This window comes from Bombus pascuorum, chromosome 3 (genome assembly GCF_905332965.1).
Source record: "Bombus pascuorum chromosome 3, iyBomPasc1.1, whole genome shotgun sequence".
In the NCBI taxonomy this organism is placed as follows: domain Eukaryota; kingdom Metazoa; phylum Arthropoda; class Insecta; order Hymenoptera; family Apidae; genus Bombus; species Bombus pascuorum.
The window spans coordinates 4600001-4613368 of NC_083490.1; the positions used below are offsets into that span (position 1 = coordinate 4600001).

The 13368-nt window shown below is 41.4% G+C and overlaps 1 protein-coding gene across 2 annotated transcripts in view; it reads left to right on the top strand.

Moving 5' to 3' along the window:
* The window catches only part of LOC132905578 (serine/threonine-protein kinase NLK), a 235137-nt gene that overhangs the window by 162339 nt on the left and 59430 nt on the right, over window positions 1–13368 (top strand). For both annotated transcript variants that reach the window (XR_009657824.1, XM_060957053.1), the window contains exon 4: window positions 10786–10892. Coding sequence is in view for 1 of the 2 variants with exons in the window: in XM_060957053.1 (XP_060813036.1) it covers window positions 10786–10892 (107 nt within the window). In the remaining variant the exon portion in view is untranslated. The remainder of the gene's footprint in view (window positions 1–10785; window positions 10893–13368) is intronic.

A 13368-nucleotide genomic window follows, 5' to 3' on the forward strand; every position in this document is an offset into this window, starting at 1 on the left:
AGTAAGGAGAAGGTTCTGGGCGTAGAATTTGCACGTGCCGTGTAGATCGGTATTTTTTTCGCCGGGACAACAGGAATCGGCCGCAGAAGAATCCCGAGACTCGTCGGGTTCCCGTAGTTGTTTGCCAGCCGAGTTCGAACTCGGTTGACCGGTCGGACGAGCCGGATTGGCCTTGCTCGAACACCTCGCGCTCTAAGCCTTCATCATCGTCCTTAACTTTTCTCCTCCTCCTTCTTCCCTTCTTTTCTCTTCCTTCTTCTTCTTCTTCTTTGTTATCCTACGCCATGTGTAACAAAGAGACGCGAGGTGCATCCCTGTGACATCGACGATCGCTCGGCCGAGGAAGATCCTTTGGAAAATCGAGATTCACCTACCTAACGTTCGTCCAGAAACACTAGCTGGAGCTTTTAGAAAGACGTTCGCTCGGTTTATCGATCGTTTTTTAATTCGTCGACGATACACGTTTCAGCAAGTTCCGCGTTTAATCTAAAAAGCATCCTCGAACCTCGAGAACAACTATCGAAGCAAAGATTACCAGAGACAAACGAGAACTTCACCCAGAAACCATTCTTCTCTATGTTTTTATCTGTGTGGTTTCTTTTCGAAGTTGTTCGGAACACTTTCACGATGTGGCACGCGATTCTCTGTTTAAAGCTTCTTATTCGTGCCGCGAGATTCCGTTTCGTTTTCCTCCGGATTTACATGACACGTTTCTATGATTCCTCGACGTTCCTCGAACACCTGTCTTACTTAGCGACAATATTTCTACCTCTGCTTCCGCGCTGTTCTAATCGCCGATTACGACCAGAGTCACGCGAACGTGACACCCGCCGTGAAAATGTGAAAAAACTGGCAGAAGAATGGTGGAAGGAGCGTGACGGCGAAGTTCGAGCGAAGAATCCGAACTCTTCCAGGTTCTTCTTCCTCCTCGGACCGGTATCGCGGCGTAAGACTCGGAGAGGAGAAGAGAGAGGCGGAGGACAGGAGAAACGGCAGGATACTCGATTCCCTTCGCGCCGGGTGATGCTAGGGGCAAGTCGCTTTGTCCAGGAACCGGTCGACGTGCCTACCAGGAGGCAGACACGCATCGATCCACCAATCGCTGCGCCCCGAGCGCCATGCACCAACGCGACCGCCAAACCTTCCTCGCAATCATTTTCTTCCGCTGAAAGAGAAAAGGGAAATCGCGGACGCACGACGCGGAAGTGGAAATCCGCGATCGATAGCTGGCGACAAGCAACGGAACCAGGAAGTGGTTACCGTTTTCTGCACCTTTCTTCCTTCGTCGCTCGTGATTTCGCTTCTGCTCGATAAAGATTTTCAGTTTTCCACCGATTCTTCGTTCTCGTTAGACGTTTCTAATTGCAATTACGACTTGCAATTAGAAGGAAATATTTGAAAAAAATGTTTGCCACCCGGATTCAGTAGGAAAATGTCCAAGAACTTTACAACTGGGCTCCTTCTTTCGATTCTGCCTACAAACCTTTTAAATAATCAAAATTACAGCTGTCGATTAAAAAGAGGAAGCTATATGGAATTCCTCAGCCCCATTCATTATCCCATCAAACTCGAGCATCGGACTAATGGAAACGGTGATTCGTATTTCCATTGAGCAGACACGGAATTCGAGATTTCATCGAGCGAATTCCTGGCCAGGGATCGGCACGCGCGTTCGTAAAAGGAAATCGCGCGAAACACGGCAGAATCGCCGCGGTTCCGAGTTAAGGGATCAACCACCGAGGGTGCGTCGGCTCTGAAAAGGTCAGCTCGTCAAAGGGTTCTCACCGAGAGTAAAATGCTGTTCAAAGCCCGCCCTTCCATCCAACGTCTCGTTAATCCCTTGGAAAACCTTCGACTTCGCTCCGTTTCCGATTAATACTTAGAAACATCAGGACGCTCCTCGAAAACTATGCCTCCTTCCTCATATTCACTCTACGAACACGTTTCTCTGATTTTAAGAGTTCGTTGAAAAGTATTGCGCCAAGTTCCGATATCAAAAGGTAGGAACGACGGACAGAGAAAGAGTTTTTCGAATATTTTGCCAAACGTTTGATCGTTGCAGGGCGTTTGCTCTTTACGGTTGGATCTTTGAGAAGTTTCCACCTTTCGATTCGCCGCTCTCTTTTTAGCTCGCGGAACACGCAAGTTGCGATCGTTTGGAGGATAAAAGGAAAAAAAGATGGTGCAAAATCAACTTTTGATGGGGACAAAGATAAAGGGGAAAGGGAAAAGGTGTCTGCGATGTTTGGTGTCGTTTGAAGAAGACGCGCGAGATAGGATAACGAATCTGTTAACTTTTGCTCGATTTTAATGCGAGATCAAAAGTAACGAGGTACGAATCACCGGAGATCGACTGTTCTTGCTCGCTCTTTCGAACGTAGCAACGTTGATCAAAGGGTCGAAACGACGATGATTTCAAACGACAGTCGAGTGAAAATTAATGTCGAGGAACAGGCGCTTGGTAAAAGGTTCGAGGGTTGAATCGACCCTCGCAAGAGTGAAACTGCGCGAGTTAAACGCACGAAAGCAAAAATATTGCGGTTTTTCGATAAGCTTTATTTGTCGCGAAGGTGAAAGGCTGTGCGCGGCGATGAAAACCAAAAAAATGCAGCTGCAGCGGTTAGATAGGGGATGAATGAACGAGGGAAAAGGTGAACGGCGATTGAAAGTTGCGAAATCAAAGGTCTATGAAAGAATTGGGAACGCGAGTGTGTTAGTTTAGGCAACGTCATTCAGAGAAATTCGTTCCATTGAAAAATATGCAAAAAGAGGAAGGTGAAAGCGGAGGAGGAAATGGAATAAAGGCGGAGAAGGAAATGGAATTTAATTCACGATTATCAGAGAGTATTGAAAGTTCTGCTATATGAAGAAAGATATACTGTTTTTAATGGTGTTATGTGAACATTGAACGTGGGAGGAAAAGAGTATCAAAAGAGGATTACATATTGATGAAATGGAAAAAGGCAAACGTGTATAACGTGTTTTATACGTTTAACACGTTTCATAGAAAAAAGATTTTTAAAACATCTATCGCCAGAAACTTTCATATCTGTCCCAAATTTTCCAATATTTTTCATGTTTCAAAATAAGAGCAGACATTAAACGTGTGGGATAGAGGTACGCGGTGAACCGTGTTATTGCTTCAAATAATTGCGCTATCTCGTAGCGTGATCTCTGGATAACGCAAATATTTGTCTATTCCCGTAATATTGATAATCTATGCTAATTCTACAACGCCGCTAACCGCGTTAGGTTCGTGCTAGTTAATCGATTAACTAGAAGGGTCTTTCTCCTTCCCTCTTCCCTTATGTTATTAGAATAACGCGAATGATCATCCTTTGACGTCTATCGATACTCGTCAAACGAAATTACGCTTGGTCATGGACCATCGTTTATAGAAAGCTACAGTGGTTACAAAAAGTATGAACACGCAATTGTATTTATTCTAACATCTACGCAACGATTAATCAGACCCAAGTACATCAAATTAATCGTTTGGTAGTAGTTTTATGCGACTACAAAAATTTGATGCCACGGAAATGAAGCGTAGAAGTTGATAAAAGATCGTTTGATGGGAAAACAAAGGCGTATGCCAATACTTTCTGTAGTCATCGTACTTTAAATATATACATGCTTGATTAACAAGTTGTTACATAATGATGGAATTTAGGAGTTTCAAAGAGAGTTTGCAACGGTGTTGGCGAAGCTTTTAAATGGTTGAAAGTTGAAATTACTATGGTGGTCCAGGGAATCAGCCAGTTTATGTGTAAAGTTTATTCGATAAAAGTTGATATTTACGAACTAAGGGTATCGTAGTTTATAGTCTTCGTTAATGTTTTTGCCACTTCTGCGATCTCTCGTTGCACGCGAATAGCGTTACTTGAGTCCAGTTGCGAGTCCAGTATACTCGACATTATTTATCCTTCGACGAGGACAGCATAAATAATTCTTCGTTCTTAATAGTTCTTAATTTCACAGCTTTCTAAAGTTTGATAACTTTCTCAAACGAAATCGGACTACGCTGTTTCACAGTCGTTTCGTCAACGGCGCAAGAATTCCACGTATCGAACGACGCGTGTCACCCATTAGACACTGTCGATCGCACAACCAATCGCAGCGAAAGTGCAATTCGTTACTTCCACTGGAACAATGGAATCTTTTTATCCGGATCAACTAGCCATATATATACAGCAGTACCGCGAAAACTTGCTTCTTAAATGCTCGAGACCAAACAGAGACTCGACCTTTCACTGAGATATCCGTCGAACGTGTTAAAACTTTAAAACCCATCGATCAAGGCGATCGATTATTGTTGGCCTTTTACTTCGGTCCCGTTTCAACAATTTGTTACGTGGGCGTTTCTTCCAGGGGATGATTGCCAGGTGAATCGCTTTATTAAACGTGTTAAAGCAAACTCTATTATAGCGGACGATAAGCGCTTCACCCTTTACATCGATAATCACGCGTTAATTCCTTTTCGCGATTCACGAGAACCAGTTGAATATTAAACGATCGTAAATCCAACGACTAACGTATCAGCCTTTGCTCGTTCAACGAATTTTTCCTCCTCTTTTAATTCGCCCTATCTGTGTGTACACGTAGAACTTCTAACGTGAGAATTTTTGAATAATAAGAAGAACTTTTCAGTGAAAGTATTTGGAATGTAATTTAACCCTGCTGTTCTTCTTGGTATTTTCTCTGGGTGGAGAAAAAGAATACTCATCTTTATTTAATACGATTAAGATTAAAACTAAGGTTACAAGAACCAATTTTACTTTCATAAAATGTATTCATAAAGGTTTTAGAAACGTTTAGTACTCTTAAGAAGATACAGAAACTTGGTCTTATTTGCATATAAAGTTGTATCAATTCATTCGTTTAAACTTATCATTTTTCTTGTGCACTTTGTCATATATATATATAATAATTGTTTCTATTACGATAGAAACGTTTGAATGAATTCTTAGCTGTTCCCTTCCTAGATACTGTATTCAAAAGAATTCCAACATCGACGACTCGTCGTTTCGATCGCGTTTCACGCGTGTAATTTATTGGTAATCGAGATTCATCGAGCAGATTGTTAAGCTTATCGAGACCCGACTGATTGTCAAGAGAAAGCTGACGATTGTTTTTTACGCGTCTTTTTTTTTTTTTTTTTATTTCGGATCGTTCGTGGAGGATTGATAGCGACGCGGTTAAAAGTGTTTCGATGGCACTCGATCGACACGGCGTCGGTGAAAAGCGAACCGGGAAATCGCGATGGAGCCGCAAACGCGATTAAATCTCGGCGCGAATTCTAAATAATACGCTGAAAGCATCCGCAGCCCTTCGGCTGCGATCGATCGAAGCTCGCCGGAATTTTGTTTCGTCTCTATGGATTTTCACTGTCACGTATGCGGCATAATAATTTTTATTCGTCGTTTCACGCCTTAAAACGTCTTCCAGGTTAGTTTTGTAGTGATACTCTGTTCGTTGGATTAGCAAGAAAACTTTTTCGCTTTCGATTTTAAAACAATGTTCGAACAAGTGTCGGAAAATGCGCAGAGCCGAAATAGCGAGAATTGTTTGAGAAGTGGAAAAAGCATATTTCGTAATTGGCTTGAGGTAGATCTGGCGCGCGATTAGCGAGAGTCAACGCGTTCTATCGTTTTTCTCTTCGTCGACGTTCGTCGGCCGATGAAGTCGGAGTGAAAACCGTCGAACGTGAAGGATCGTGCAGTTTATTTTCACCTCTTTTCTCTTTTTTTTTTTTTTTTTTTTTTTTAAGCAATAAACTCGTATACTCGTTTGACGCAGTTGTCGTATGCCAAGTATCGCGTTGTTGGTAAAAGTGTTCGAGCGAGAAGTGTCTCTCTCGTTACGTCGAAGAATCCTTTATCATCTCTGTCAAAATTCAAGCGCGAGAGGTGATTGGTCCGTGGTTATCGGGTATCTTTCTTCTATTAATTGTTATCAATTCGAAAAGCATTAGCAATCTCCTTAGTTTTATGGATTTTTAATGAAAGACTTTTTAAGATAATTTTAACATACTTTTTTTTCAAATTCTCGGCTTCTATGATTGGTACACTTGGTTGGTGTTTACTGTCAGACGGAATATTGGAATATTTATCGTATTATAAATACCAAAGAACGTTGTGATAACACAAAATGTTACAGTCGGACGAACAACTTTCTTCATAAGTAATTGTTAAATGATTTAAAGAAGAAACGCGTGTATCACGCGTTAAATACAGAATTTTATTAACGTAAGAGCAGAAGCTTTGAAGTTACGAGGTGAATAATTTAATTAATTAATGAAATGATACGAACATCGTTGATGAAGCGGACCTTACAAAGTAACGAAGTTTTAAAAACGAAATGCGAACGAACTTTCTACACGATCTAAAATCGTCGCTGTATAACGATACAATACAGTTTTATTATCGGGCAGCAATCTACTTGTTCAATTCGCTATATCTCGACCTTTCCACTGATAAATCATCCTTTATTTTCTCACAATCGGAAGAAATTTGATCAGGTTTGGATTATGGTTGACGAGGAAGAATCACATGCCGCCAGTTCCAGTTTCTCTTGGGCAGAATCGCTGCACGGATTCTCACCAGCCGTCAAATCGATCGATCAATCTTGGAGGATCTCGAAACAGGTTACCGCGATAGGTTCTTAACTCGCGGCGCGGCCTCGTACACCATTCGTTTCTCGCGAAAATATCCAGCCTCCCATGAGCGTGTGCATCCCGTGGACGCGTCTGCTACTTGGAAATATCGCGTACGAAGTGGTCCATCGATCGTATTTCAGAAGGGACACAGCACGAAAGCGTGGAACGTCGGCAAAGGCTGTGTGCGCTTAGGTGTTTCAGTCCGAAGCCAGCCGGACCAGTCGACTTGCATACCACACCACGTTCGCAGCCAGCCTCTACCTGCATTCCAACCTACCAGTCGACCTCATTCCGCCATTATACTATTTCATTCTCCTCCAACCTTCTCTCTTTCTCTCTTTCACTTTGACTATGTGCTCGTCGTGCTGGATAAAAACGAAATTTCGAAGGACGCGCGCTCCGATCGAAGATGAATTACGTTCTCGTACGAGGAAGGCTGATGAGGAATACGGCGAGTGAGACGGTTCTTGCGATGCAGTATTTTGATGGAAATGCGAGAGTTCTGGAGCATTTCCAAGGTTTCGGAAACGAGAAAATGTAAATGATATTTAATCGCTCGTGTTTCGTATTTTATCGTATATTTTGCCTCGTTGTCTTCGTTCTTTCGATAGATGAATCGAATGAAATAATTGGCTTCTCGAATGGGAGTAGCGGAAGAAAACCGAGGACACGTTTGTCTTTCGATTAGAATATCCTACATGTGAAAGAGATTTTAATATTTCATACGAGAGAACGAGGAGTTAGCTGGAAACGAATCGCGTTAACATTAATGGTAGAATAATGTCACCCATTATAAAAGCGTACGAGATAGCGTAGAAAAGAGGAATAGATAAATAATCCATAAGATAGCTATTACTACACAGTCACATTTATTCGTGTACCTTTCTGTTAGGCTAATTTAATTCTTTCTTCGTCTTTTTCTTCTCAAAGCGGAGATATACCATGCAAACGTGCTATTCGACCAAACAACTTCAATTGCCTTTTACGAAAGATAGACAATTACGGAACAATCTACCGTAGCTTTTAACGAAATATCAAATCATATAGGGCTCTGTCGATCTTGTCAACGATACAAAGTCGAATAAAAATGCTCGTTACTTTCATACGTACACGTATACATGTACGTGCAAAATTATAAGACGAACGACCAATATCGTCGACGTAGGAACGACACATCGGGCGAGACAAAAAAGGAACATCAACGTGAAAAAGATGAAATCGAACGTTCGTAAATGCTGTGGTCGGAGAGTTCCGATTTACAGCGGAAGCGGAGGAAGAGGCGCGTGCATGATGGCACGGTTCGATACAGCCACCCCATTTACTTCCGGCGTAGCCGAACGCTCGACCATCGTTCGGATCGCGTAAAAACTTTTCGAGTACTTTTTATTGCCTCCGCTTGCCCTCTTTCTTGGCTCTACCCTTTCTTCGTGCCATGGCTTGTCGATCGAGGAGCCTGTTCTTTCTCCTTCCATCGTGAAATTACCGTGCAGCGAAGTTACGGCAGGGGGTCGATAAGTTTCTTGCGAACAAGGGGGTGCTTGTGATTATCGTAACCCTGGTAATTGGCCAACTTTACAGGCTCTGTGTTTTTCGTCGATATGCCGGATTTTTTCTCGCGAACGGTGTGATTCGGATTAATCCGCTTAGTTTTGATTCATTTTCAACGTAGGATTTTACGTGGCCTAAATTTAAGGAGCTCGAAGGTTTTTCTAAGGGAGGGTCTGTAACGAATTTTCGGAGAGTCGTCGAAAATGACTGTGAAACGAATTTCGAAGAGCGTGAAATGGAAATTTTTGTCCTTCTTTGTTCGATTGTGAATTTGCTCCGTTTCGTTACTCGTATGCGTTTAATGTCCTATCGGGAGCGAGTTGTTCGGTACAAAAAATTGACCATACGTTTGATGTCTGTAAAAACCTCTTTGCATGCATTTTTCATTTTTCGTACGAGGGGATTAAGGAAAGGTTTAACACGTTCGTCGCCACATCGCACATATTTATGTGACGGGTATACTTCCCTGGGGACCCCGTCACCAAAGGATGGTGACGCTCTTTTTGTTCGAGTTAATTAAATATACGATATTATATATAGAATGTACATCATAAAAATATTAAAAACCCATACCTTTTATTAATTTATATTCTGGATAACATATTACATTATCCTATATCGTATGGTATTCGTTAAAACATTCCAAACACGTTTGGAGTGATTTTGGGTACTTTGAAAAATAGTTATTGACCGTCATCGCTACTCTTCTCACTTTCAAATATATTTTCACGCTGTTTATTGAACATTTTGAGAAGGAAAAAATCACCGATGTACGTCTCACAAGTATGCTTCTCGACTAAATGAAAGATCCGAGATATTTGCCATGAGATCCCTCGGAATACTCTAGCTGGATAGCTTATCGCTTTCTCCATTTCAGAAATAAGTACTCTTTTCTTTACAATGAATCGAAGGCGATAAACGATGAATTCCTGCTTGTCGCTCTATTTACGTTGTGCGTACCGGCGGTCGAATTTGGGCCCCGCAGGAAACTTAGCTGGGCGACGAACGTGTTAAAGAGAGAACGATGTGCCAGGCTTTAAATTATCGACTCGATCGCGATCTCGCAACTTCAAACGACAACGAACCAACTTTCCTTACGCTCCTAAAAACGTCCATCTCTCTTCCTGTCATCTTCGACACGCGATATAAAAACGGAATCCCCTTTCAAAACGTACAAACACGGTTAATCGAAGCAAACGTTTAACGAAGGAGACACGATGGGTCACTTTTATCCACAGCTCCATTAACAAAAGTGGATACTTCTGGTAACGCGAGTTTCCGTTCGCCATTGTCCGCGAACGGTGGCGGCTTAACTTTCTGAAGAAGTTTCACCCCGTGGAGCCGGGGCCAAGCGCTGTAAATTACCCCGGCAGGTTTATTAAGGCCAGCTACTTTCGTCACGGCTCGACGTCATCGGGCTCGATTCTTCTCTCTCTCTTTCTTTTTCTTTTCTATTCCGCTTCTTTTCTCCCCTTGTGCGCCATTCCCCTCCTTTTTTCCCTTCATTTCGACGGATTAACTTGTTCGAGGCCGACGAAGGAATCCATTAAGCCGACGGATCAGGAACGAGAACCACCTGATTGCCAAGGTTTTCGTCGTAGCAGAGATTCCGATCGACGCTGTTACCATTTTATTTTTCCAATAAAGATTACTTTTTGTTTTCTCGTTTCTTTTTTTATTCGCATTTTGAAAGATTTACCGTTAAAAATGGTAAATTACTCGGAACAGAAGGTTGAACTGTTTTAAGGACGATTAAAACAGAATGCCTATCGGGAAATTTTGTAATTACAAATATGTAAGAAATATTTTCTTGATGATCGCGAGCGAGAGATACGGATGTCTTCTTTAGCGTAGATTCGATCTACGTGTTAACAGATTTCACGCTATTTTCTATAAGTAACATTATACAACGTAACTTACTCACTGGTTATATAAAAATACAATTTACGATAATCCACCTGTTACGATGATCCAGCTTTAATTTTCCTACCTTTCAATTTACGCTATTAAACTTTCACAATTGGCAAGTAAACTTTCAAATCGCGTAGATAAATTTTAATGAAATAACCTATGAATTTGATAGCGGCAATTTGTAATAATTCAACTCTTTCACTATCTCTGTCTTATCCTCGTCTATCTTTTCGTAATTTCAGAGCAATCCGTTTCCTAATGATCCACCTATATAATCCAGTCGTAACTCTAATTTTCTTACATTCCACTTCGCACTATTATCAGCTCATGTTGCTGTAACAAGTGCGCAACGAGGATACCCTAGATTCCAAGAAGAAGGAAAAACGAAAAGGAAACGAGAAAGGGAGCGGTCCGGAACGAGTCGTTCAAATTGATTCCCGCGCGTGTACTCACGCGATTAGCTTGATAGATCGAGCTGGTTTTATCGAGCGACCAGCACATAGAGAGTTAATATTCGTTGGTAAGGTTTTATCGCGAGTCGTAGAGGATCGTGTAAATGACGCTGCGAGAGAATCAGCCGTGGTAATCGAGCGGCTCGTTCCTTCGATACGGTTTAATTTCAGTTAAGATTCGATGATTGTTCATAAATTCCTTAACGAGCATCCGCACAGATACGTGATCACTGAGCTGCTTCAGAGCGACCTGCACAAGATCATCGTCAGCCCTCAGCATCTCAGTCCCGACCATATCAAGGTCTTCCTCTACCAGATCCTCCGAGGTGAGTAAATATATATTATTCTTTGCTCCGTTTGGATTTATCGAATGTAGCGTAGTAGAATTGCACGTATTCTCGATTCTTTTTTAACAACTATTTCTGTTATTTTTTTCTTTGTAATTTGATCAATATCGACGAATCAAGATGTAGAATTCGAGTCTTGTTAAAAATTGTATCTGACTCGATATCAGTTTTTATCTCACAAGTGCCACTCGACATTCTTTCAGTCTCACCTTATTTTTGTGACACGTGTGAGACGTATCCTGGAAATTGTTCCAAGATATATCGTACACTTAAAAATTACAAAATACAACAATAGTGTGAATAAAACTGGTATTTAAGTGAATTTCTCTCTTCCTTTATTTATTTAAATTGTCTTATTCTTTAGTTAAAGTAAATTTCAAATAAAAGCGTTGGGAGTGCTGGTAACGAAATTGAAATAAAATTCAGAGTACAAAGAGATAACACGACAATTAAGAAGCTTGATGCATTTTTTTTTAGTTTTATGGGAATATTATATTTATATTACTACATTATATTACGCTACATCAACCGCGGATTAGACAGATACAACTTTTGTAACGAATTTGGCTTATTTCGGCAAATCTTTTAAGCTGTCAGGATCTCGAGGCTATTGGTAACGAGCAGGAAAATAATCGCGTGCTATTCGCAAATTGCTTCTAACGAAGGTTATGTTCCTTGGTGAATTTCACAGTATCGAGACGGGTAGCATCGTCTGCAACGGATAAACGCAGATTTTCATTTCGTTACGCGGTTTTTACGAGCGGACGTCACGTGCAGCCTGCAGTTCGAAGGCTCTAATCGACAGAAACAGGTATCAAGTGGGAGGAGGGAGCGTTTGGTTGCGCGTGGAGGCCATTTTGTCGGAACTCAGCGAGTCTTCTCGGTTCGTTAGTCACGAGTCAATTTCCTACGAAGCTGGCGCTCTAGCTACGTTCAAACCCAACGATTTGCATGCTTTCCCGCGTGTATCGTGAAAATCGCGTTGATTTTTCGCGCGAGAACAGGCGACGAACGTAGTAGGATTTTACGTTCCGACGAATAAATATGAGAATTTTAACCTAATCGTGTTTTCCTCTCACTTCAAATTCTTTCGATTTTCACGGAAATATGGAAAAATCTAGTTGTAGAGATACGAAGAATCGCTTTTCTTAAAAATCGAAAGCGTTTCTTGCTCCATGAAAGGAGGGCAGACTGCGATAGAAAATTTCGAGAAACTCTTCGTCGAGGTAAACTCGACAAGTGTAGGTACAACCACGAGGAAACTTTTTCGTTGGTGAAAATTTTAGCGACACGCGGCTCGATTCGCGCGAACTTTGGCTCGTCCAATTACTTTACTCGGTTCAATGATACAGGATCTCTTTGAAGTGGCAAATCGTCCTGGACACTGAGAACCGGCGCTGAACTTCGTACAGAGCCTAAACAATTCTACATAGGAAATGACGGACGCTTTGATGGTGAAACGAGAGTCGTTATTCTCGAGTAACTACTCTCGAGTCGTCGGTTCTTCGAGCGTTAAAACAATCCTCGCTTGTAACCGCTCGAGGAGAATATTCGAAATCGATTTTCTCGAGAACAGAGTCTCGCAGGAAAAATTTGATTCCATTAGAGACGGTGCATGCGACATCGTCTCTCCCGCAGTTTTAATTCGACGAGGTAATATCTCGCTAAGTTTTCTCATTAATCGCATTAGAGAAGAATAAATCTGTAAATCAATGAAAATATCTGGAAACTTATCGTGTAAAATTTTTACGTCCATATGGTATAGAAAACATTCTGAGATATCATTTTGGTACTGTAACGAGACACGACTATCGTAATTATATTCGTCAAATTTGAAACCAATTTGAGAACGTATGTAGAAATTAAACGTATATTCAGAATGAACGATCATTTTTTTGAGAATCAGTTGACAGCGACATAAAAATCGAGATTCGAATACCATTCTTTCTTTGAAAGTGCCTCGAAATTGAAGAAAACCGTGCAACTTCTTTGGACAATTACGATTCGCAGATTACGAATTCGAAGAGACAAGATTCGATAAAGTTGTCGAAAGATTGGAGCAATGTCGAGTATCCTAAGGGTTAATTAAGCTTAGCTTTGCCGATCGAACCGTGAAAGACCTGAAAAGACCAAGTTTCCACGATTGTACGGTAGAAAACTCGGTGTTGGAACGATATCGATTCGTTGAAACTTGCAGAGATATCCATTGTCGGGATGAGCTTTATTCAAGCGTGGATTTCGCAAGCGATCGTTCAAAAACAACGCGAAAGAAATTCTCGAGCGAAGAAACAAGAGGGTGGAGAATTTCTTTCGCGTTGTTGGAAAGAAAACAAAAACGTGAGAAAGAAGTGGAAAGGAAGAGAGGAACGTAAATCCGAATGATCATTCACTGAATCACGAGCACAGAAAAATCAAACGAAAGAAAGAAAGAGAGAAAGAAAGAAAGCAAGAAAAA